The following is a 21,788-nucleotide window of genomic DNA, read 5'->3' as shown; positions in this document are numbered from 1 at the left end:
CAAGTATAGGGGATGTAATGTGAGCAAGCCATGAGCCAGAGTGAGGTCTGTTAACATTGCCACAGCCTGGTCCTGCTGAAAATAGTTGCCTGCATTTGGGCTTCCAGGACTTAAACTGTATGATGGTCATAATGTAATGCTGCGGGGTAGGGTCCTCCTACTGTTCTGGGGGTGGAATGAGAGAATCATAGAAATTATGAACCTCTCTTTTCCGTAGCCCATTCCAGAGCTTGAGTGTAAATTTTTGATTAGTATGGCTCAAAGCTGTTCGTAAGATTTCATAAAGCTTGTGCATGAGATGTGTGAGTACAATGGTTTTTGGGGCAGACACTCTTCAATTATGTGGAAGGGTGGGGAATAATGTGGTCCAACTCTATTTCTTGAGTCACTTGGGAAAATACAGAGGAGTTTGTCACATATCAGCTGCTGCTGTAGTCCAGAGTGTAATTTAAACAACTACCCATATTTCACACTGATAACTTATGTTTCTGGAAAGTAGTAGGAAGATGAAAGGGCCATGGGTTTATTACTCTGATCTCTGCTTCAAAATTGTGGTGGTTTGGAGAAGCTTGGCAGGTAGAAAATGATCTCTTTGCTTAGAGGTAAGGATCTAAGTACACTTGGTATTTGCAGTGAGTTGGCACTGCTAGCTAGGCTAAGAGTTAATTAAAATGTTTGATTTAGCCCTGGTTATTTGCTTTCACTGCTCTTGTGAACCTTTTTGCGCATCACTAGCTGCCCTAAAAACTTTTACAATACATGATATTTATATCATATGTCTGCAGATCAGATCAGTATGCTTGCTTCCGTTTGTCAGCTGTTTATCAGATGGCTAGGAAGAAAGGCAATGGGGAGTTGATGTTTTTCACTTGATTGGAGTGAGGATATTGTATTGTTTGTGTACTTAATGTAATTGTAAATGGCATCACACATTTTTTTTCTGTTGTACTGCTGTACTGGCAGCAGTATTTTTTAATGCAGCAGTATTTTCTGGTCACTAGAGCTTAGCCAGATGTCACATGGTGTGTGACAGAAAATACTTACCCAAATAATTGCTTTTTCAAATAACTTCTCCATTAGTTGTGAGCCCCATAGAATCATAGAATATTCTAAAATAGAAGGGACCCATTAGGATTATCAAGTCCAACTCCTGGCCCTGAACAGGACAACAGTCATAGGATGTGCCTGAGAGTGTTGTCCAAACATATCTTAACCTCAGAGAGGCTTGGTGCTGTGATGGGGAGTCCTACAGAAATAGAACAACTTCTCAGAAAAAAAAATGTTGCCTGTGATCTGAATTCTAATCATGCGAGGAGAGGGACTAGAAATTAAGGAAATGCCAAGTGAAGAGTTGTATCAGCTCTACTTCCCTTGGTTTTAAGGTGTGTTTTCTTGAATTGCTTATTACTTCTTCAGCTAATAATGCTGGTTTATGTTTATGTGATCATGCTTACATGTCAAATTTTGATACCAGCTCTAGAAAATGCACTAGAAATTAGGGTCATTGCATTGAAACACTCTCTGCAGATTGAGTCTTTCGTTTTAGTATTGGTAGCTTGGTCTTGCTTTATATGCTAGACGAGGTTTATGCCAGCCTAATTAGTTGCTGGCATTCCTGAATTTCCCAGCTGCTGTATTCAGCTGTGTACTAGAAAAATATAATGGAATACTGTTTCCCGAGAGCAAGAGGCAATTGTAAAGATGTAAATGCTTTATCTGGCACTTCAGTAACATGTAAACTTTTAGTAACACAAAGAATTTTAAGGAACAAATTGTATGTGTACCTTGCCAGTTTAAACACTGTAGTGAACATCTTCTGTTTAAGCTCAGAGTATTCAGAAGATGGACGTAACATTTATTTTTGTTAGTATGTGGGTTTTTGTGGTTTTTGTTCAGCCCTGACTTTCTTGGCCAGGGAAGGGATGAAATCTGGCACAGAGATGGAAGATTTATTGTGATTCTTTTGTTATAGCATGCTGGCTTACTGTATTTGTTAGAGTGTGGGGTATTTTCTGTTCATTCATCAGCCTGCTTTGATCTCTTTTCACTTGTTATGGCAAAGATGAAACCTTTTTTAAATATTAGTTGTTCTCTGTCAAAAGCAACAGAGCACAGAAACATATAGTAGGACTTAGATTATGGCTCTGTGACTATTTGCAGCTGAAACCTGTGACAGTGTCACAGGCTGCAGCTGCAAATAGAGGTTTTCTTCACGATTTTTAGAATTTGGTAATGTATTAAGTATTATTATAATATTGTATAGAATATATTTTACTAAACAGGTATTTTTCATACATTGTTTTTTTCTCTTTATTCTGAATTGACAGCTGGGACAGGCCTTAAAAAAAGCAGCAGAAGATTATACCAATGTAAATTTAAATTCCCAGTTCCCAGAGTTTTTGTGTCCTTGCAGCCTGGTCTCAGCACATTCTTTGCAGAAGAGGCAGGAGTGGCATTACTACAGGAGGACAGCAGCTTCTGTTGCTACTTTGCTGAAGGACCAGATATTGTTGAAACAGTTCTACAACACTGTTCTTGCACAAAATTAAGTCCCTAGAGGTTATTAAATGGAGAGGTGTATTCAGGATGGTGAGAATGGTGCTCAGGAAGCACAAATGGAAGGGTTTGTTCAGAAAAAGCATGGTTCAGGGAAATAAAAACAAGAGAATGCCAGGGGACAGAAACCAAGTGAAGCAAAAAAGGGAGTCTTTGTATTTAGAATGTAAAAAAACTACTTAACTTGCTTTAGTGTGGGAGCGACTGTTATGCTTTGGGCCAGGAGAAGCGTGGAGGCTGTAAATGCATGTGTGATGTGTGTTGCCAGCGAGAGGAGTGCTGCACATGTGAAAGCTGCACTGCCCAGGGCTGCCGTCTGCTCTGCGAGTTCCCTCTGCGCTACACCTCGCCTGGGCTGCAGCCCGTCTCTTCCTCCACACACTGTGTGACAGGACAGGATTTGCTGTTACCTTCCATGATGCTTCCCTGTATTCTCCCTTCTTACTGAATCTTAACTAGATGTGAATGCTTAGGCAGCCTTTGTAATGAAAGAAATATTAAAGGTATGCATTTGTTACTCTCATTACTAGCTGAGGTAATTTGGGATATCGTTCAAGGATTTTCTTTCTGTCCCTCGGCCGGCCCTAGAAGGCTTAGACTGTAAAAACCCTTTTTTTCTTGTTTTTGGAAAACTGTCAAGTTGTGACTGAAGTGGCGAAAACAAAAAGTTGAAACAATCAATGGAGCAGAAAACTAAAGGGGATTTGTGGAGCCTGTAGCTTTAGAAAAGAAGAGAAAACGCAAGGCAGAGACGGCCCAGACTGAAGCATGTGTGCTGGTTATGTTTTACCCTAAGCAGGTGCCCAGCAGCAGCAGCAGATGCACAGCTGCTCCAGGAGGGTCACTCATGCTTTGGGAGCTGCACGTAGTCCTAGGGGGTGGCTTATGGCAGGTGGAGCAAAGGATTGCTTCTTCACCCTCGTATGGACCCTCGTTACAGGAGGGTGTGCGAGGAGCAGTTGCTTTGGATTCGTTTTCTTTAGAAACCTCAGTTCTTGGTACTTCAGGGCAAAGCTTGGATATGAAATCAATGTGACGCTTGAGTCTTGATACTTTTATGTCAGTGCATGGCTGCCCTGCTCTTCCAGTTGCTCTTCTGTACTGTGCGTAGGAAAGAGGACATAAAAAATTGCAGTGTACTTCATATTTTAGAAGAAAAATCCTTATTCCTACTGAAAATTTACTGATTTTATCTTAGTCTATGGGGGCTTGCTTCCTTTGGGTCTTGCATTGGAGAACTCAATGCAAAAGCACCTTAACTCAAGCTCAGCAGTCTATGTAAGTAGCTCTTTCTGAAACAATGATTTGTGTTGTTCCAGACAATTTAATTTTAGTTGGACTACCAACTGATTGGTGCTTATAAAAAAAATTAGTATCTGAATGCAATTTCAAAGGGCTTAATTTCAGTGTTGAAACTGAAACTTCACAAACAAGCCTTTGTGAAGTGCACCTAAGGGGCATCTGTGGGAGTCTTCAGGGACTGGAGTTTTCTGTTCTCAAGGAGAGAGAATCTGAGTGGCATGGCTTTCCAGAGAGGTTCTGTTTACTACCACTCAATTTTCTGTTCATTGTACTTTTCACTTGGATGCTGACTGTCCCATTAGAGCCTCCACTGGTGGGTGGAGTCTGAACCACTTCACACTGTGTGGCCTGCAATCACCTTCTATTTATCACCTCGTTTTTTTCAACCATCTTCTTCCTATCTCTCTGTTTATGTCTCAGTGCAGGGATGAAAATATGTTCTGGAATTTTTTTCCACCAGTTAATAAGAAATCATCACTTCTGTTTGCTTTTTAGGCCGAATTCATCAAGCCATGGTAACGTCCCTAAATGAAGATAATGAAAGTGTAACTGTTGAATGGATTGAAAATGGAGATACTAAAGGGAAAGAGGTAAGCTTGTTTATTTAGAACTTTAAAAAAAGCATGTGTAGTCTATGTGAATATTACTTGGAATTTGTGCTTGCAACAAAAATGAGATGTAAATCTTAATTTACTTCATGATTCTTTGGTTACACACTGTTTCGTACAGAAAGTGTTGAGCAAATTCTGTTTTCTGTTGTAAATTTGAATTCTTGAGCTCTGTGTCATAGCTTTTAAGCAGTTGTTTTCATCTATGATTTTGAACCAAATTACAAAGGCTGACTTTGTTATCCAGTTCTTACAAGTAGAAAAATCAAATTTTTAAGAGGGGGAATGACATACAGTTCAGGCAGGAAGCTAGTAGGACAGCTAAACTAGAACTTTTCTTGTGTTTGTATTCTTGAGGAATTTAACTGCCAGTTTGCTTATTCACTTATTCTTGGCAGCAATTTTCCAGCCTTGCTTTCCTCATGAAACTGTGTCTTTTTGTGTATCACTTTCCTACGTCATCTTTCTTTAAATTTTGGACCATGTTAGCCAGTTTCAGTTTGGAGAAGCATATCAGAAGAAACAGTTGCACTTTAAACTTTACTGGCTTTGTGAAAACGCAGGAGAAAAGAAAAAAGAAAAGCCGTGAGAAAGTCCTGGAGATTTCATCAACTGAAGACACACAGAATCTATACAACACTGAGGTCTTTGAAAGCTTCGGCCAAGAGAAATAGAAGTCTATAGAGAACAAAACTCTTCAACATTTTTACAAAGTCATATTTTTAAGATCCTGCCCTCTCCCCTTGCATTTTATATCAGTTTGAATGACACTCAGTAGTACTTTAAAAGAAAAAAAAATAAATTTAACATTGTTTCAGCTAAGATTTGATTTTTTTTGGGTCTTAGTAATTTGGTCTTTTTGCACTGTGTGGGAAGTGTAAAATAACTGAGATCTCATTTTTTTGATTTTACAGAATGTCTTATATATTTTGCAGTAATTTTCAAATTACCATAATAATACTAGCTACTTCTCTTTTAGTTTGATCACCTTACAAATTTATGCCATCTATTGGTCATTTTTAATTCATCCCTTTACTGAATGATGTGTTTTCAAATGATACAAAGACCAAAGATTAGTCTATTTTTAGTAAACAGAAAATGGTTCAGATCTTAGAATAAACAAATTGTGGGGTAAAAACACTAAATATATTTTCTATTTATTGTCAAACATAATAGGAGGTAAAGAGAGTATTTATGTCAGATATCATTAATATGTTTTATGCTCTTTTTAACAGATTGATTTAGAGAGCATATTTTCACTTAACCCAGATCTTGGACCTGATGAAGATATTGAACCTAGCCCAGAGACACTACCACCACCTGCTTCATCAGCCAAAGTAAACAAAATTGTGAAGGTTGGTAACATCTGTGCAACATGTTCATGGTAACTTTACAGCAGATCTACACATGGTGTTATGCTAGAATTTTTAACTAAACTTTTGTGTCTATGGTGCTATTTCGTAACTGTGTTCTTTTCTTTTTCCTGTGGTGAATAGGGATTTCTAAATTTTTTAAGAACAGGTTTGGCAGAGAGGGCGTTGGGAATTAGTATATGTATAACTAAATACTAGTTACCTTAACAAAGGATAAAGAAAAGGTTTTGGAGTTTTCTGGAACATTACAGACAGTTTAATCAGCCCTCACTTCACTTTTCATGATGGGATTTGGCAGCAATAAGATCTTTTTTGTTCATGTAGTGTTATTTTCATTCACTGGAAAGAAGCAGAGGTGGGGCTGCAGTTTATGCTTCCAATAGTATGGTGGTCAAATAAGAGAGACTTCTTTCTTTATAGAGTCGACGAACTGTGTTACCTTCTAAGAATGACCCTCCTGCCAGAGATAATAGAGGTAAATGTTATCTCTTTCCATTTCAATGAAGTAAAAAACACAGTAGCATTTTAACCTCCTGTTTCTCTAGTATTCCTTAATATGCGTTTCTCATTTGGTATGTATGCCTGTGACATGTAAAAGGTATGGTATATAATTGCTAGAATTATTCCTATGTATACTTAGGAATTTATACTGTACAAATTATATGTAAGTTTAAGCAATATATCGTTATAGAAGTTAAGCTGAATTAAATGATGGTGCAAAAATGTGAAGATTAATTAATTATGCAATATTAAATCATGCATGGACACTTTTCATATAAAAGTGTTCTCAGCTTATTTTATGTTTTAGTATACATTAAGTAATGCACTTTTAATTCTTAACATTTTCAATTTTTAAGCTTTTTTGTTAACAACCTGTTTTTTGGTAACAGTCTGTGTGTGAACAGTCAAAAGAATTTAAGAATACTTGAATCCTACAAGTTTTTTTATCACTCTACAGTTAACAGTAAAAAAACCTGAAAAAAATTGCTGAAATACCACAGGAGAATAGGTGAAAAGTATGTATTGAATGAATGCAGATGTAATGCATCTATAATGTGTGAAAGAATAGTTACTGCTTATTGTTTTCACTTCCTCTCCTATGTTCAGCTAATTAACTTGTACCGATGATGATGATGATGATGATGATGATGATTTTTCTTCCAAGCATTAATCTATGAACAATTCTTCAGACTAGATTCCAGTCCATCCGTTTAAACTTGGAGAACAAGTGGGCTTGCATATCTTTGCAAGTGATCAGACTGCTGATTGGGACCACTTTTGCTGTTGGCTCTGGGGGTATTAAGCAGATTGAAAATACAAGAGTGTTTTGGGGTTCCTACCTAGTGTGGTTTAAATATGAGATGTCTTAATGATCGACTGTCCTCACATCCATACATTTTGTCATTTGTAGTAAATTATCTGTTTGGTATGAAATAACCCTGTAACTTGTATTTTAATGAGTACCATGCCTCTTACTATTTACTGTTGGCCTAAATATTTTCTTTTTGGCCTTACAACTCAGCTTTTCTCAGCACAGTCTTATTTTGTGTGGCCAATTTATACGAAAAGCTAGATCTCATATGATATATGGAATGATCTGGGCATTTGTCTTGTCCGTCCTGTTCAAAATCTGTTTCTGTAGTTGTTTCCATGTTACACAGTGAGCTGGGTTTCATTTGGAGTCTCATCTCTGGCTACTGATCAAAGCTGATACCTTCTCTTTAGTACTCTTCTGACACACTGTTGGAAGTGTGTGCAGGAAATGGGCCAGCTGAAGCAGAGCTGATCGAAGCAACTATTTGAAAAACAGTTTAAAGCATTCAGCTCAATCACACAGGCTTGCATACTTACCACTCCCACTGCATTCACTGGAAAAAGATGTCATAGCATCTTCAGAAACTGGCATTCTTAGCATGTATAGAATCAATGCATAAGTTTAGACATATTGATTGTGTCTGTATCCCTTCTTGTATAGAGGCAAAAAGGCTTGTTTCTTCCACTAACAGACTGTGCTGCACTTCATTAGCTTTAATTTCTATTGCTTTGCTCCTCCAGTGGTCATATACTCAATGGGGTTGGGCTGTTTTGTGGAATCTAGAGAATGTGAAACAGTGGGGCTTCTTTTCTTACTAGTTTTTTGGATATAATTACAATATAAATAAAATTGAAGCACTTTATGCTTCAGGACTGCATATCTCTGAGTAAACACTTCATTCTGTGCACATAGTAAGTTGTACTAATTCTGCAGTATTTAAAAACATGCACGTGCAGCATTGGTACTTAATAATCATGTTGTGTTAGTGTACAGCACTAGGATAAAAAAGTATGCTTACCAGATGTTTTTATTAATAGACTTTCCATGAATATGGCCCCTCCTCATCCACAGTAAATTGTTGTGTTTAAAATGGGGCCTCATTTTATCTCACCGTAACAGAGCATTTCAGAAATGGGTACAAAGGTTATTCCTTCATGTCCAGATGAGCTTTTTGCTTTTCCTTTGCAGTGGTTGGTTCTGCACGTGCACGACCTACTCAGCTTCCTGAGCAGTCTTCCTCGTCTCAACAGAATGGTAGTGTTTCAGATATATCTCCAGTTCAAGCTGCAAAAAAGGAATTTGGACCCCCTTGTATGTAAACCTTGTATCAAGGACTCATTCATTCTGGGCATTACATGTACATTCTCTTGGACTGTGTTGTTATCCATAAATTACAAATGGTCTATATGCTCAGTTGTCTGTGAGCTTCCTTGAGGAGCTTTTCAGAAAGCTGTGGCTAAACATATGTTCATTTTTGTCGTAATTGTACTATTTGGAATTTGTTTTCCTTTATTTTCTTTTAACCATGGTGGTGTTGTTTAGCTTCTTTCTTTTGCAATTTTTTTTTTTAATTTGTGCGGACTTACTTTTAATTCAAACCAAGAGATCACATGCATCTGTCCAAATATTTTTTCCAAGATCACGTATTTTTGTTTGTATAATTATTGTCCCATTCCCATGGCATTTTTCTAATAAATTTTATTCATTTTAGAAATTTAAATGCCATAATGATTCTAATGATACTAATCACATTTGCTTGAAAATATACTTGATAGTTAATGCATTCTAATTATTGATACATTAATTTAATTGACGTTTACAGTGTAAATATGGAAAGTATTTTAAAATTGCATCTTTTTCATTAAGCACGTAGAAAATCTAACTGTGTAAAAGAGGTTGAAAAATTGCAAGAGAAGCGTGAAAAAAGAAGGTTACAGCAGCAGGAACTTAGAGAAAAGAGAGCTCAGGTTAGTATTTTTAGCTCAACTGGAAATCATATGTCAGCAAGAGAAATTTGAAAAATTGCACTTTTTTCAGTCTTTACTAATTTTATGAACGGTGATAATCTTGAAATTAAGTGTTTTAATTCTGTATACAGATTTGACAAATACATTGATGTTTGGTAGGATTGCTCTCATAACTACTGCTTTAGATGGTTTTCCTCCTCTTTTTCTTTCTACAGAAATAATTGCTTTCAATTGCTGTCTTGCTGCATGTTCTTCAGAGAACAACTACTGATGATGACTATTTCTTAGGGAAAATGTATTTTTGACAATAACCAACCTTTTGACTTTTACAGAGGTCTGTTATTCTACAGGAGGTAATGCAACATTATGATAAATAGTTCATTATGATTTTTGATCCTTTATGGATCTGTTTGAGGCTCAAGTTTTGACAGGGACTTCTAATATTTCTTTCTTTGAATTACTCTGTACATTTGTAATTTCATCATGCAAGCAGCTTGGCAGCCAATTGTTAAAAAGCTTGTGTGAAAGAAATGAAGTTGCTAATCCTTTGAGAAGAACCTCTTAATATTAAATTACTTTCTGTTACAGTGGCGTAAAACTTTAGCAAAGCTAGGAATGTAATTTGTTGGCAGCCATGTGCATATGTTTCAGTCTCTAAAGAGATAGTACCGGTCTGCTGATGGCGTGAGAATTACCACCATCAAGTAAATAATTAATACAATTTACTTTTCATGGTTTAATGATGTTTCCAAGTTGACCTAAAGTCACTTATGTTAAATTTGTCTTTTATAATTTACATCCGTTTCCACAAAACATTAATATGTCTTTATGTGTGAGGAATTACCATTTTTGGCTTTATATATTAAAATATTTTGAAGTGGTGTTACTTGTAAAATTTTATTTTTATTTTTCCTGTGAACACTCCCTCTGCATCTGAGTCTTAAACTTCTGTATGAGAAAGTTGTGAAATGCAGCAATAATTCACCGAGCACTGTCTTCTAGTATGCAAGACCTTTAAACAGGGCTTGAAGACTATTAGGTGCATGCTTTCTCCTTGATAAACAATACTCTTTTCTGAATATCATAAAGAAACATTTTGTGAAGACTTACTGTCAGCATTTTTTAGTTCAGTGTAGTCAGAGTGAATGACATCAAGATACAGTCAGCTTCTGATCACCAGGACACAGCTTTTTTCTGAGGATTGGCTGTGTCACAAGTCCAAAGAATGAGCTGGCTCCCTTTCAGCTTAGTAACCCCAACCCAATGCTTTCTGAGAGTGCCTACACTGTGTCCACAGCCAGCTGTGATTCAGAAATTTTTTGTCATGTGGGGATAGCCATGCAAACCTTAATAGGGTCTGAGCACCAGAATGGCTATGTTTGCCATGAGCAGCATGTCCTTGTGTTGCAAAACAAGTATTTGCAGGGAGGAGTGACAGGAAGTTCTTTGATCAGTTCTGCAGAAAACAGGGTAGGCTCAGGCTCAGCTTATTGGTGCTCCATGCATGGCCTCTTACACATCCATTCACTCTAGTACTGATGGCTCCAGGTTTAGGGATGGGTTATCTTCTGTCCTGGCTGTGTTGACCGCCTTGCTGGTGGGGTGGGGTGAGGACCAGAAAAGGACTTTGCTGTGTAAGTGCTTCTCAGGAGTAGCTAAAACATCCATTTATTATCAACCCTGTCTTCAACACAAATCCAAAACAGAGCTGCATACCACATTCTTCTATGGAGAAAATAAACTATCCTCGCCAAAACCGTCACAGCCTGGATGTAGCCTATTGAGTATTCTTTTGATTACTTCTACTTTGCTGGGAGTCTGGGACCCTTGGGAGAGTTTGCAATGCATCCAGATATGTGTATAAATTAACACAGGATCAATACTTAGGACCAAGCTACTTTAACTGGCTTGTATTCAGCAGGATTGGGTTTAGAGCAGCTGGGGTTCCTGCACTGTCCTCTGTGGTGTGTGTTGTACCTGTGTCTGGGCAGCTGTTAGAGTGCTGTATCTGAGATAAGGAAGTGTTGACTATATGTTTCTTCAATATGAAGGTGCTGGCAAAGGCAGAAGTCATTTCTCTTTCTTGAGTAACTATTAATGAGTCCCCAGTTAATAAGTATTTTCAATTATATGCAACCAAAATGACATGAGAAGCATATAATTGTTTCCTTTTTGGTCAGTAAATTAGTTACATCAGAGTGGAAAAATGCATTAAACATATATTAAACTTGCAAAAGACATTTCTGTTGTTTTGCAGAAAAAATAAGACTTCAGTTAATGTGTATGTTTTTAATAGATAATTAATTTAGACCATTTCTGGAAACAAAAAGTATAATAGAAATTCTGTTGCTTACTTTTTTCTAGGATGTTGATGCTACAAACCCAAATTATGAAATTATGTGTATGATAAGAGATTTCAGGGGAAGTTTGGATTATAGACCACTGACAACTGCAGATCCAGTAAGTATGCCAGCAACATGGAAATGTGTTATCCTTCTATGTCTTTCTGTGTGTTTTCATTTTTTTTCAATGTATACTTCTGTTAAAGCGAAAAATAGGTATTTTAATACATATTAGTATTCAGTATAACATGGATTTATTTTTCCAGTAATTTGTTGATACTGAAATGAGTTGGTTTTGGAAGTCCTAGTTTACTAAACTATTGTTAAGTTATTTAAATATCTTTTTATTATTAAATAATATGTACTAAGTAGTCACTCAGTCTTTGTATGGTAAATTTTCCTGGGATGCTAAGGAATGTGCACATAAAACCATGAAACGTACTTGAAAAACCCTCTTCAACATAATGATTACTGTTTGATCTTTGAAGGTGATGTGGTCTTTTGGTTTGCAGACAACTCAGAGGAGTGGAATCCTTAAATGATCAAGACTCAGATTCTCTGGAAATCAGAGAATTTGACGATTTCTGTCAGTAGCACATCTACCCTGTTAAAGCTGGATTTCCTTGCATAGTCCAATAGTATCTGTTGCTCTGTTGGATTAGATCATCGTCTGCAGGGAGGTTTTTTAATGTATGGTTCTCCCTTTGGGGTTCTTGGCTACTGTGCAGGCACAGGGGTTTTTACATATCCAGATGACTCACTGTCTTGGAAATTTCTCTTTGTTTAAATGGTTGGTTATTTAATTCAAAAAGAAGTAAAATAAGGTTAAATATTTTGTAACTAGAATTGGGGTATAGTTCACTGAGAAACTTTTCTTTGCAGATTGATGAGCACAGGATTTGTGTTTGTGTACGAAAACGACCACTCAATAAAAAAGGTATGATTGTTGAAGATTTTGTTCATTTGTTTATCTGAAAAGCTGGTTCAGATAGTAACATTATTTGTGTTAAACTACTCTAGAAATACTGATCAAAGGGGAAACTCTTATATTAGACAATATGTGTGACGAACCTAGAAAATTTATGGACTTGTCATAACCTGGGGAGTGAAGTAGCTTACCTGCCACAGTTTTATGTATTAGGAGCTGAGGCACAGGAAGAGTGCGTTTTTTTCCCAAGGTCATTTAGAATGTATTTAGTTGACCTGGGAATGAATTCTCCTGTAATCACTTCAGTATTCTTACACTGTATTAGGATCACTGTTATTTTAAAGTATCCTTGAAGTGATCTTCTGAGTAGAGACTTAGGTAGTGAAAACATTCATCCATGTTTTTATACTTCCAAGTGGTCTTGGATCAGACTTCAAGGAAGTATCATATGAAATGGTTGGTGCCTGAACATGTCCAAGACATCCTCACAGGACTAGTGGATTGCAGGCAGACAGACGACTTGTACACCCTGGAGTTGTTGCTCAGGGCTGGCAGAGTTACCCTAGAGCATATCAAATGCCCCTAAAAAAACTGTTAGGTACTAAAAGAACTCCCTAATGACTTTTTATTTTATGTGATGAGTGTTTGAACTGTCTTTCTTCTGGCTGCTCATCAGACTAGAGTCTGGGTATCCAAAAAAAAACCAAAACCAAACAACAAAAACTGTTCGGCTTTCAATTCCAGTTAAATCTAAATCTTCCTAGAAAGTTCTTTTACTTTCAGTGGGAATTTAGGACCACAAATGCCTACTGGATTGCAGCCTGTCTCAGTCCAGTGCTGCAAGATATTTCTTTCCTTCTCTTTTCTTTTACACTCTGTTCAGCTGAAGGACTCAAAAGATCATCTCTCTGATACTGAAGCAACATGAGATGCCATTTATTGTTTTTGTACAGTCAGAACCACACATTTAGGATTAGATGAAGCATACCCGGAGGAAAATGGGAGAAATATTTTCTCTTTCCCATACATATGTTGATACCAGCCTATAGTTAGATTTTGTCTTATTTTTTCCCTTCACTGCTGCTTCTATTTTTTTCTTTTCATTTTTACTTTTACTGTTGGGAAAAATGTCACTTTCTACCTGTGCTGAAGGTGGACAAAATGAAATTGGAGTAAATGAAAACAAGTTGTTACGGGACATGAGTTGGGATTCAGTTTTGTGAAAGTTGCGTACCTTTGGTATTAGTGCTTGGGAGATATTAAAAAAGTGGATCAGAGGTGTTTGTAGAAAGATGGATGTCTAAGTAAAAATGAAGTTCATATTTAAAGCTGTTTTGCATTTTTAAGAATAAGCTGTAGTATAAAAGGTGTTATCTAAATAATCTTTGCAGGGGATGATAATCTAGTACCCCCATGATAAAATCTCCTGAAAAAACTCAGTTCATAAGGATCAATATTTCTCATAAAATCATAGAAAAGTATAAAAGAATTAAAGGTGCTAGACTGTAAACCTATGATTAGAAAAAATAAAATTAATTTGTTTTGTCATCTCAAAAATGCAGAATTATAACCAAAAATGTTAGTGTTCTCAGCATCAATGTTTTGTGGATTGACTTTGCAGGAAGTAGGTGTTCACAGTGACACTTTGAGATTTTAGTATGTATTTTTAATTGTGAAATGTATGATGGGTTTCAGAGACATTATTCCTAATTTTCATCAGCAAAGAATGCAGGTTCTCATACCAGACAGCTGGGAGGAAGTTAATGTCTTACTCCAAATAATTTTTAAAGAAAAATCTTCCTCTGATTGATTAAACAAAAAAGGTTTTGCTGCAAAGAATTGTCCATCTTACATTTCTTTTTGTCTTTTTATCTGTGATTGCTGCAGAATAACTGCATTTCATTTTATTGCAGTGCAGTTGAAAAATTGATTGTACTTTGACTTGGAATGTATGTTTCCATTGGTGTGTAATGTAATGCAATGGTAACCATTGTACTGTTTGATCAGGATGTTAACTCACGAAGAGGTTTCTATCTTGTTGTATGAAATCACATCAAATTCTTGAACTGCATGCCTTAAGAATTTTTACATAGAAATGCAAGTAGGACACATTAGTGAATCCTGACTGTACACACAAAGGGTCTTTATTTTTGTGCATATTATGGATCACTGGGTTCTCTGTTTTGCTGACTCATATACCATACAACAATTAGCAGTGAACTGCAGTGCTGTATAGTAATTATAATTTAGGATTTCACTGTTGAAGTCACAGTGATAGGAAGGATCATTATAATTTTCAGCTTATTCTGCTTACAAGATAATTTTTAGATAGGATTTTTACTTTGGAGGAATTATATATTAAAGATATGTACTATGGGTTCCAGGAGGAATACACAAATGAAAATGTCTGTGAGGAATGAATGCAAAATTTAAAGAAAATACCAAGATAAAGTTTTAAAATAAAATGTATTATCATAAGGATATTAATTCCTTTGTGTTTTCAAGTTTGATAGTCTAAGCAGTATAGTACTAGCATCTAGTTTCTCCACTAGAGAAGATATTTATAAAAACTCAAAGGATATGGTAGTGAGCTGTAGAAGACTATATAATACTGGGGAATAAGACCTCACATCCAAGAGAAGTGTTATAGAAGACATAACAAGTTACAATGATAGTGCTGTAATTAATGATCATAGTCTTTCTAAACAATTTTGTACCACTCTTTAATTTTTAGCAGCAATTGGTTGGATAGGATGACTAGACTTCCAAAATGAAATCTCTTGCTTAGCAAATTACTGTCTAGGCATCAGAAGCCCAAATCCATTGCAGTGTTGTTACTTGGAGGAGCTGTGTTATCTGAGATGTTATAAGAGTGTAAACAATGGGAAAATGTAAAAAATAATGATGTGTTGTTAGTTAAATATATATTTCACTTATTTTATAGAAACTTTAATGAAAGACCTTGATGTAATAACAATTCCTAGTAAAGATGTTGTGATGGTACATGAACCAAAACAAAAGGTGGATTTAACAAGGTACCTAGAAAACCAAACTTTTCGTTTTGATTATGCCTTTGATGACACGGCTCCTAATGAAATGGTTTACAGGTATGTGTATATGCTTTTTTTTGGCGAATCTTTTTTCTCATGTCTTTTCCATACTAATAACTGTTACACTTACGTTGGTCGTAGACTTTATTCCTATTCTCTGTGTTACCAGATGGTATATTGCTACCTCCATTCTTTTACCTGTTTACTTTTGTTTTAAATCTTTATCCCTAATTCTTCACCTGCAATGTCATTTCCACCTCTGTTGACCTCAGTCCTGCTCCCAGTCCTTCTCCAAGCCCTGCTGCATTTCAGGCTCTAGCAAGTATCACTTGCCTCCTCAGCTGCTGATTACTCGAGCCATGTAATCAGTTCTCCATTTGCTTCCAGGTTATTGTCTTATTATTAGTTGTTTGTGCAGCACCTGAGAAACCGAAGTCATGGCTTTTGGTCATCAGGAAACCTGGAGGAAAAGGAGAGCCCTAGCACCAAAGAGCTTGCAGTCTGAAAATAGGGTAATTGAGAGATGGAAACTAATCAGTAGAGGGTGAGAAAAGAATACAAATAAAGTGAGAGAGTGCATATTGTAGTATTGCCAAGATACCTGAGCTAACTTATCTTCTGAAAGCAATCTGGCTGATGTAATGTGGAAGTGTATGGAGCTAAGTTATCTTGCTGAAAATGCTAAATCTTTCAAATTTAAAAACAAACAACAGCAAAGACACTCTTTTAGGCTCAAGGTATTTGTATCTCCATTTTGTTCTTTGTTCTTCTGTTTCACTTCCTCTGTTGATATGGAATAATTCACACAGAGCTTTTAAAAAGCATGTTTAGAAGTAGCTATTTCCCTTGAACAAGTAACTTAATGAAGTACATACTCTAATGGGCAAGGTTAGACACTGTGACATAATCTTAGTCAGAATCTTAGTATGCATGTAAATACTGTGAAGCTTTTTCACAGCAGGAAATATTGATATTAAAAAGGAATTTGGTGAATATAATTTTTCTTATGCTTGGGAAGTAGTTCCCATAATCTTGAAGAGTATTGACAGAGAAATATCTTGTTTATAATCCACAACTAGGAAATGAAAGTTAAGATCATGCCCTGATTGATAGTGGATGACAAAAACATCATAGTAAAAGAATTCTTAAAAGGCTGTGAAAATAAAAGTTTCATTCTTATAATTAGAGAAGAGGACGAAAGGGAAATCTTACAAAACTAATAATAACAAAAGAGTTGTAAACAGCAAAGCTGTGTCCTTGGAGATTTCTGTCTTTGCTGGTTGTCTGCTGGTAGCATCTTTCCTTTCCTTGATACTGAAGAGCTGTGGGAGAGCCAGCTGGTTGATGGTGCATGAAATAATTCTCTTGCTTGACAATCCATTCTTCTTATCTCCCTCCTTCCTTTATTTATCTGTGTGAACATAGTGTTTAATGTGAGGGGTGGTTTTGGTATACAATGTTGTTGGGTTTTTGTACTGAGTTTTTTCAGAGTTTTTATTAGTTATGTAATACATTAATGGAATATTAATACATTACAGGAATATATTTTAAGATTATTGTATTAATACTGAAATGGTAGACTTCTAGTCTTTCTCCTGTCCCTCATATGGCACAATAATGATCATTATTGAAGGACAATCTATTTTAAGGTCTTCTGGAATAACAGAAGTAAGAGCAAGGTCGGTATCATCATGTGCTCTCATCAGAGCCTCAGGGTCATACTGAGGAAAAAAATATTGTGTCAAGATGCTCCAGTTTTCTCCAATATGCTAAATTTATTGTATATCTATACTGAAAAAATGTTCAGTCCAAGGTGGAAAAGTACCTACTCTATTATTATTACTACTACAACCATTTTTAGTACTGTTATTTGCTTAACTTGTATTTTAAGGATTTTTAATCCACGAACCACAACACAAAATAGCAAATCTTTGTTAATAATGAAAAACACTCACTGGTTGTGATATGCCTTAAGAGTTTTAAAGGAGAACCAGTTTACATTGCTGAAAGAATAAGATTGCAAATAAAAGTTCTAGTATAAGTAAAGCTGGTCTTTTTAAACACAGTGTCATTTGGAGTTGTGTAATCCTTTATGAAAATGTTTAAGGTATGTTTGTATTTTGTCTTACTTAAAAATAGATACATTTAAGTTCCTTTTTAATAAATCAGCAAAATAAACAGTTTCAAATCCAATCAAACGGAAGTAATGGAGTGTGCTTCTAAGGTGGATAGACTTCATGAATTTTTCAATTTTTATGTATAGAAAGAACAAATGTCAAAATATGGAAATATCGTCCTGGGAAGACAGAGGTGTATATACTTAGAAGAAGCAAGGAAGGAAAGACTAAGGCTGTTCAGGAATTATCTGGTGTATTCTTGCTGAAAATTCATGATTCAGCTAGATGTAGATTCTTGACATAACCCTGGGTTGCTGCTGAATGGCTCAGTCTTGCCCTGTTATTTTTGTAAGGGATTTTGTGTTTGAAAGCAGAAGGAAAGAAGGTTGTAGCATCTCAGTGTTTCAGCAGTTAATTTTTTCCTTTAATGATCACTTATAGGTTACTTATGGGTAAACAACTAGAAAAAGTTTAGAAAGAGTTTTGCAGAATCACCTCCATATGTAACTCTCCATTAGTTTATCCTTTGCTTTTGGAGTTTACAATGAAATAATGGTGATAAGCAGGAACAATAACTCTGTGTTTCTTAAAATAAAATTATTATCTAAAAAAGGAAATGATACTTCAGATAATACTGACAGCAAATAGTACCTCAGGGATAAGTAGATTTTTTCATTTTGAAGAGCTTGGATAGCCATTATCTTGGCCCTTTCTTAATGTGTGCATGTTCTCATAAATTGAGATGTGCAATTTGGCCTCTTGTCTTTCAAATTTAATCTCGGAAGTTGATTTGTGGAGGAAAAGAAAAACTACAGTAGAATTTTAGTGTTGACAAAACTCCTATCTGCTACACTGTCCTACTTCAACATCTTATTCTGGCATCTTGAGGGAGCTCCAGACTCTGTTTGGTAAACTGTCAGATGTTGGATCATTAAAACAATGAAATAATTGTTTTAGGGTTTAAGGGAGGATAGTATTGTTGTAAAACAAATAGGAGAGACCTCATAGCTTGTGATGGTTTGGAAAATGTTAGTACCTTAGAGCTGGTAGTCTCCTTACTTCAGAAATTGGTGTATAAATGTCCTTTGATCTGTCAAAGTATAGGACCAATTTTGTCACTTCTGGCCTTAACATTTTAATTTTCCTTGTGGTAGTGGCATCTTAAAGTACTTCAGTTTTTTAAGTACAGGTTTTTTTGCATTTAAGGTTTACAGCTCGACCGTTAGTGGAGACCATATTTGAAAGGGGGATGGCCACTTGTTTTGCGTATGGACAAACAGGCAGTGGGAAAACCCATGTAAGTACTTCTTCTACAAGTCAGCAATACTATTTTTTACGTGACACACTTAGATAAGTTCTAATAAATAAGGAATATGTAAGCTACAGTTCTGTGATTTTTATAGTGCTTTTCTTTTCTTCTTTGCTATTTTTTTTCTTTTTTTAATTTAGACTATGGGTGGCGACTTTTCAGGAAAGAACCAAGATTGTTCTAAAGGCATATATGCACTTGCAGGTGAGACTTCATTCATCAGTTGACTTTGGGCAGATCAGTTGAGATGAATAAATTTTCTACTTTTTGTCATACAAATATAACGGTTTACATACTTTGCATTGTAGTGGAGCTTCAGTAACATCAAAAGATGTCCCTAGATGTGTATCCTTTACACAGTACAGACTACTTAACAAAAATGCAATAATAGATTATTTAAGTTTACCATTTTGGTGTCTTCTGCATCTTCTAATGTGTAATGTGGCAGTTTAGATCGCGTTGTTCTAGGCTTGGTTGACTGACCGTATCTCATTCTTACAAAATATGAGGTGCTGTAAAATAGACTGTTACACATGAATGAATCTTTACTAAATGAAAACACATGATGAGGTTTCTTTTTATTCTGGAAATGTATTCACAGCTCGAGATGTCTTCTTAATGCTAAAGAAGCCAAACTATAAGAAGTTAGAACTTCAAGTATATGCAACATTTTTTGAGATCTACAGTGGTAAGGTAAGTACCTGGTCTTTTTCTGAGAAAGAAGGAGTTTCTTTTTTAATGTGAGCTTGTCACGTAAAAGATTTTTTCCCTCTTTGCATTAAAAGGTGTATTTCAAAGAATTCTTTACATTTCCTTTCCAATCATGTATTTCCATGGAATGCTTAGCATTATTTGAAATGGAATTCAAAATAGGAATTTTTTTATAAAGCTCCTCTTTTAACTGTTCTGTTTTCCTCCTTCCCTAAGGTTTTTGACTTGTTAAACAGGAAGACAAAATTAAGAGTGTTAGAAGATGGTAAACAACAAGTCCAGGTGGTGGGATTACAGGAGCGGGAAGTCAAATGTGTTGAAGATGTTCTTAAGCTTATTGAAGTAGGCAACAGCTGCAGGTATCTTCCATAGCTAACGCCACTTTTTCACTGTATGTTAAAAAATCAGAACAACATTTTTTGGGGGTATCTTTGTAGTGATACCTTTTAATATGCAAGGGATTTTTTGATTATGCTTTCTGCAAGTAAGGAATCTACCTACGTTTTAAATAGAGATGTTTCGAGTTTCTCTGTCTCCTGGAGAGAAATAACTGATTTTTCAAGAGGATGTGAATTGCATGCATTATGTAAGCAGCTTACTGACTTAAATTCACATAATTTAAAAACTGGAATGCTGCCAGGTTCTTCATCTCTAAAAGGCCTTGATGCATAGTGGCAGAGGTTAAGCACAGGTTTTTTACTTTTTTTTAAGACTTCACCTTCATTGTTTTAAAATTAGCCTTGAGCATGGACTGCTGCATGATCAGATAAAAGTGTCATCAGCATTTTCTGTGTATGATCTCTGATAATCTGAAATATATGAAGATCTGATTTTAAAAGGGAGGCAGAATATTACTAATCTTCCATTTCCATTCAAAGAGATGGAAGAAGAGGCATAATTGTACTATGTATATCCAGTTATTAGTGTTCTATGTCTAGTGCCCAAAAGAGTGTTAGACATTCTATCAGAATGTAAGAAAATACAGGAATCTGCCCTGAAAACCTGTCATCGTGAGGTTAGTGTTTAACATGTATGGTCCTCCACTGGTTAATGTTTTTCTCTGCTCATCTCCTGTTTAAAGGACATCTGGCCAGACATCTGCAAATGCACACTCATCTCGAAGCCATGCAGTGTTTCAGATTATTCTCAGAAGGAAAGGGAAATTGCATGGTAAATTTTCTCTGATTGATTTGGCTGGCAATGAAAGAGGAGCAGATACTTCGAGTGCAGATAGGCAGACGCGACTGGAAGGTGCAGAAATTAACAAGAGCCTTTTAGCACTCAAGGTAACTGATATGTTTCTATTGCCTTGGGGTAGGTGGAAGCCTACATATAATAGCAGTGACAAGTAAAATTAGTGTTTTTGCGGGCTTTGCTTGTCTACATTGTCTATTCTTATGATAGGTAAACAATGTATTGGTTTTTCCTCTAAATGTCTGATGGAACATTTTGTAAGTCCCAAGTAGAAACAATGCAGGAACATTGTACTATCAACTTACATGTAGTTTTTGTAAAATAATAGCGAAACACCCCAGCAAAACCAACCAACCTACCAGCTGAAAAACAAAACAAAATCCCCAAACAAACAAGAAAGCACACCAAAAAACCAAGTTCACAAAAAGTTCACAGGGTTTGAATTTGCAGACATTTCTGATAGATATTTAAAATAGGAAGGCAAATGACTTACTTTGGTACTCAAGGTATGAAATACTAACAGGAAGTATTCTTACTGATCTCACTATTTCTTCTTTTAAATAAAAGATAAAACTACACTGGCAACATATTTACTACTGTTAATGCATTGACTAAAGCAAAACAACAGCAGCATGTTCAGAAAAAACTAGCAAATATTTGAAATAAACCTTGAAAGGTGAAATCCATTTTTGTCAACTCCTCTTCATAGCAAATTGTCTGATACAGTCACTTTTCAGATTTTCATACATCCAGTCCAGGACATACAGACAGAGCTAAGAAATACTACTTAAATATTAATCTGCTTTTTTTCTTTGATGTTTTATAGTGATTAAAAGAGGTTCAGTCTAAATAGGGGAAGTAATTTTTTTTAATTTCAAACTGGAGAAACAGTAGTTTTGAATGTCTTAGAATTTATCTCTGATTTTGGTTAGTTTTGCTTAGGTTTACTACTTAGCACCCACACTGGTTTTATATAAAAAATCTGAACCCCAAGATCTGTGTGGTTACTTTTTTAT

At 35.8% G+C, this 21,788-nt stretch overlaps 1 protein-coding gene across 3 annotated transcripts in view; it reads left to right on the top strand.

The window, feature by feature from the left end:
- Positions 1 to 21,788, top strand: part of KIF2A (kinesin family member 2A) — a 56,894-nt gene that overhangs the window by 18,210 nt on the left and 16,896 nt on the right. For 2 of the 3 annotated variants that reach the window (XM_014881816.2, XM_014881819.2), the window contains exons 2-14: positions 4,354 to 4,448; positions 5,702 to 5,821; positions 6,260 to 6,314; positions 8,343 to 8,465; positions 9,021 to 9,121; positions 11,486 to 11,581; positions 12,346 to 12,400; positions 15,336 to 15,498; positions 18,765 to 18,855; positions 19,008 to 19,071; positions 19,469 to 19,560; positions 19,795 to 19,937; positions 20,660 to 20,864. In XM_014881816.2, the coding sequence (XP_014737302.1) occupies positions 4,354 to 4,448; positions 5,702 to 5,821; positions 6,260 to 6,314; positions 8,343 to 8,465; positions 9,021 to 9,121; positions 11,486 to 11,581; positions 12,346 to 12,400; positions 15,336 to 15,498; positions 18,765 to 18,855; positions 19,008 to 19,071; positions 19,469 to 19,560; positions 19,795 to 19,937; positions 20,660 to 20,864 (1,403 nt within the window). Of the gene's footprint in view, positions 1 to 3,815; positions 3,835 to 4,353; positions 4,449 to 5,701; positions 5,822 to 6,259; positions 6,315 to 8,342; positions 8,466 to 9,020; positions 9,122 to 11,485; positions 11,582 to 12,345; positions 12,401 to 15,335; positions 15,499 to 18,764; positions 18,856 to 19,007; positions 19,072 to 19,468; positions 19,561 to 19,794; positions 19,938 to 20,659; positions 20,865 to 21,788 lie in introns of those variants that run through there. The other variant, XM_088156525.1, reaches the window with a different exon arrangement.

The sequence above is a fragment of the Sturnus vulgaris genome, chromosome Z, assembly GCF_052056855.1.
Source record: "Sturnus vulgaris isolate bStuVul1 chromosome Z, bStuVul1.hap1, whole genome shotgun sequence".
NCBI lineage: Eukaryota > Metazoa > Chordata > Aves > Passeriformes > Sturnidae > Sturnus > Sturnus vulgaris.
Note: the sequence above shows the minus strand (reverse complement) of the source record. Positions and strands in the feature narration are given on the sequence as shown.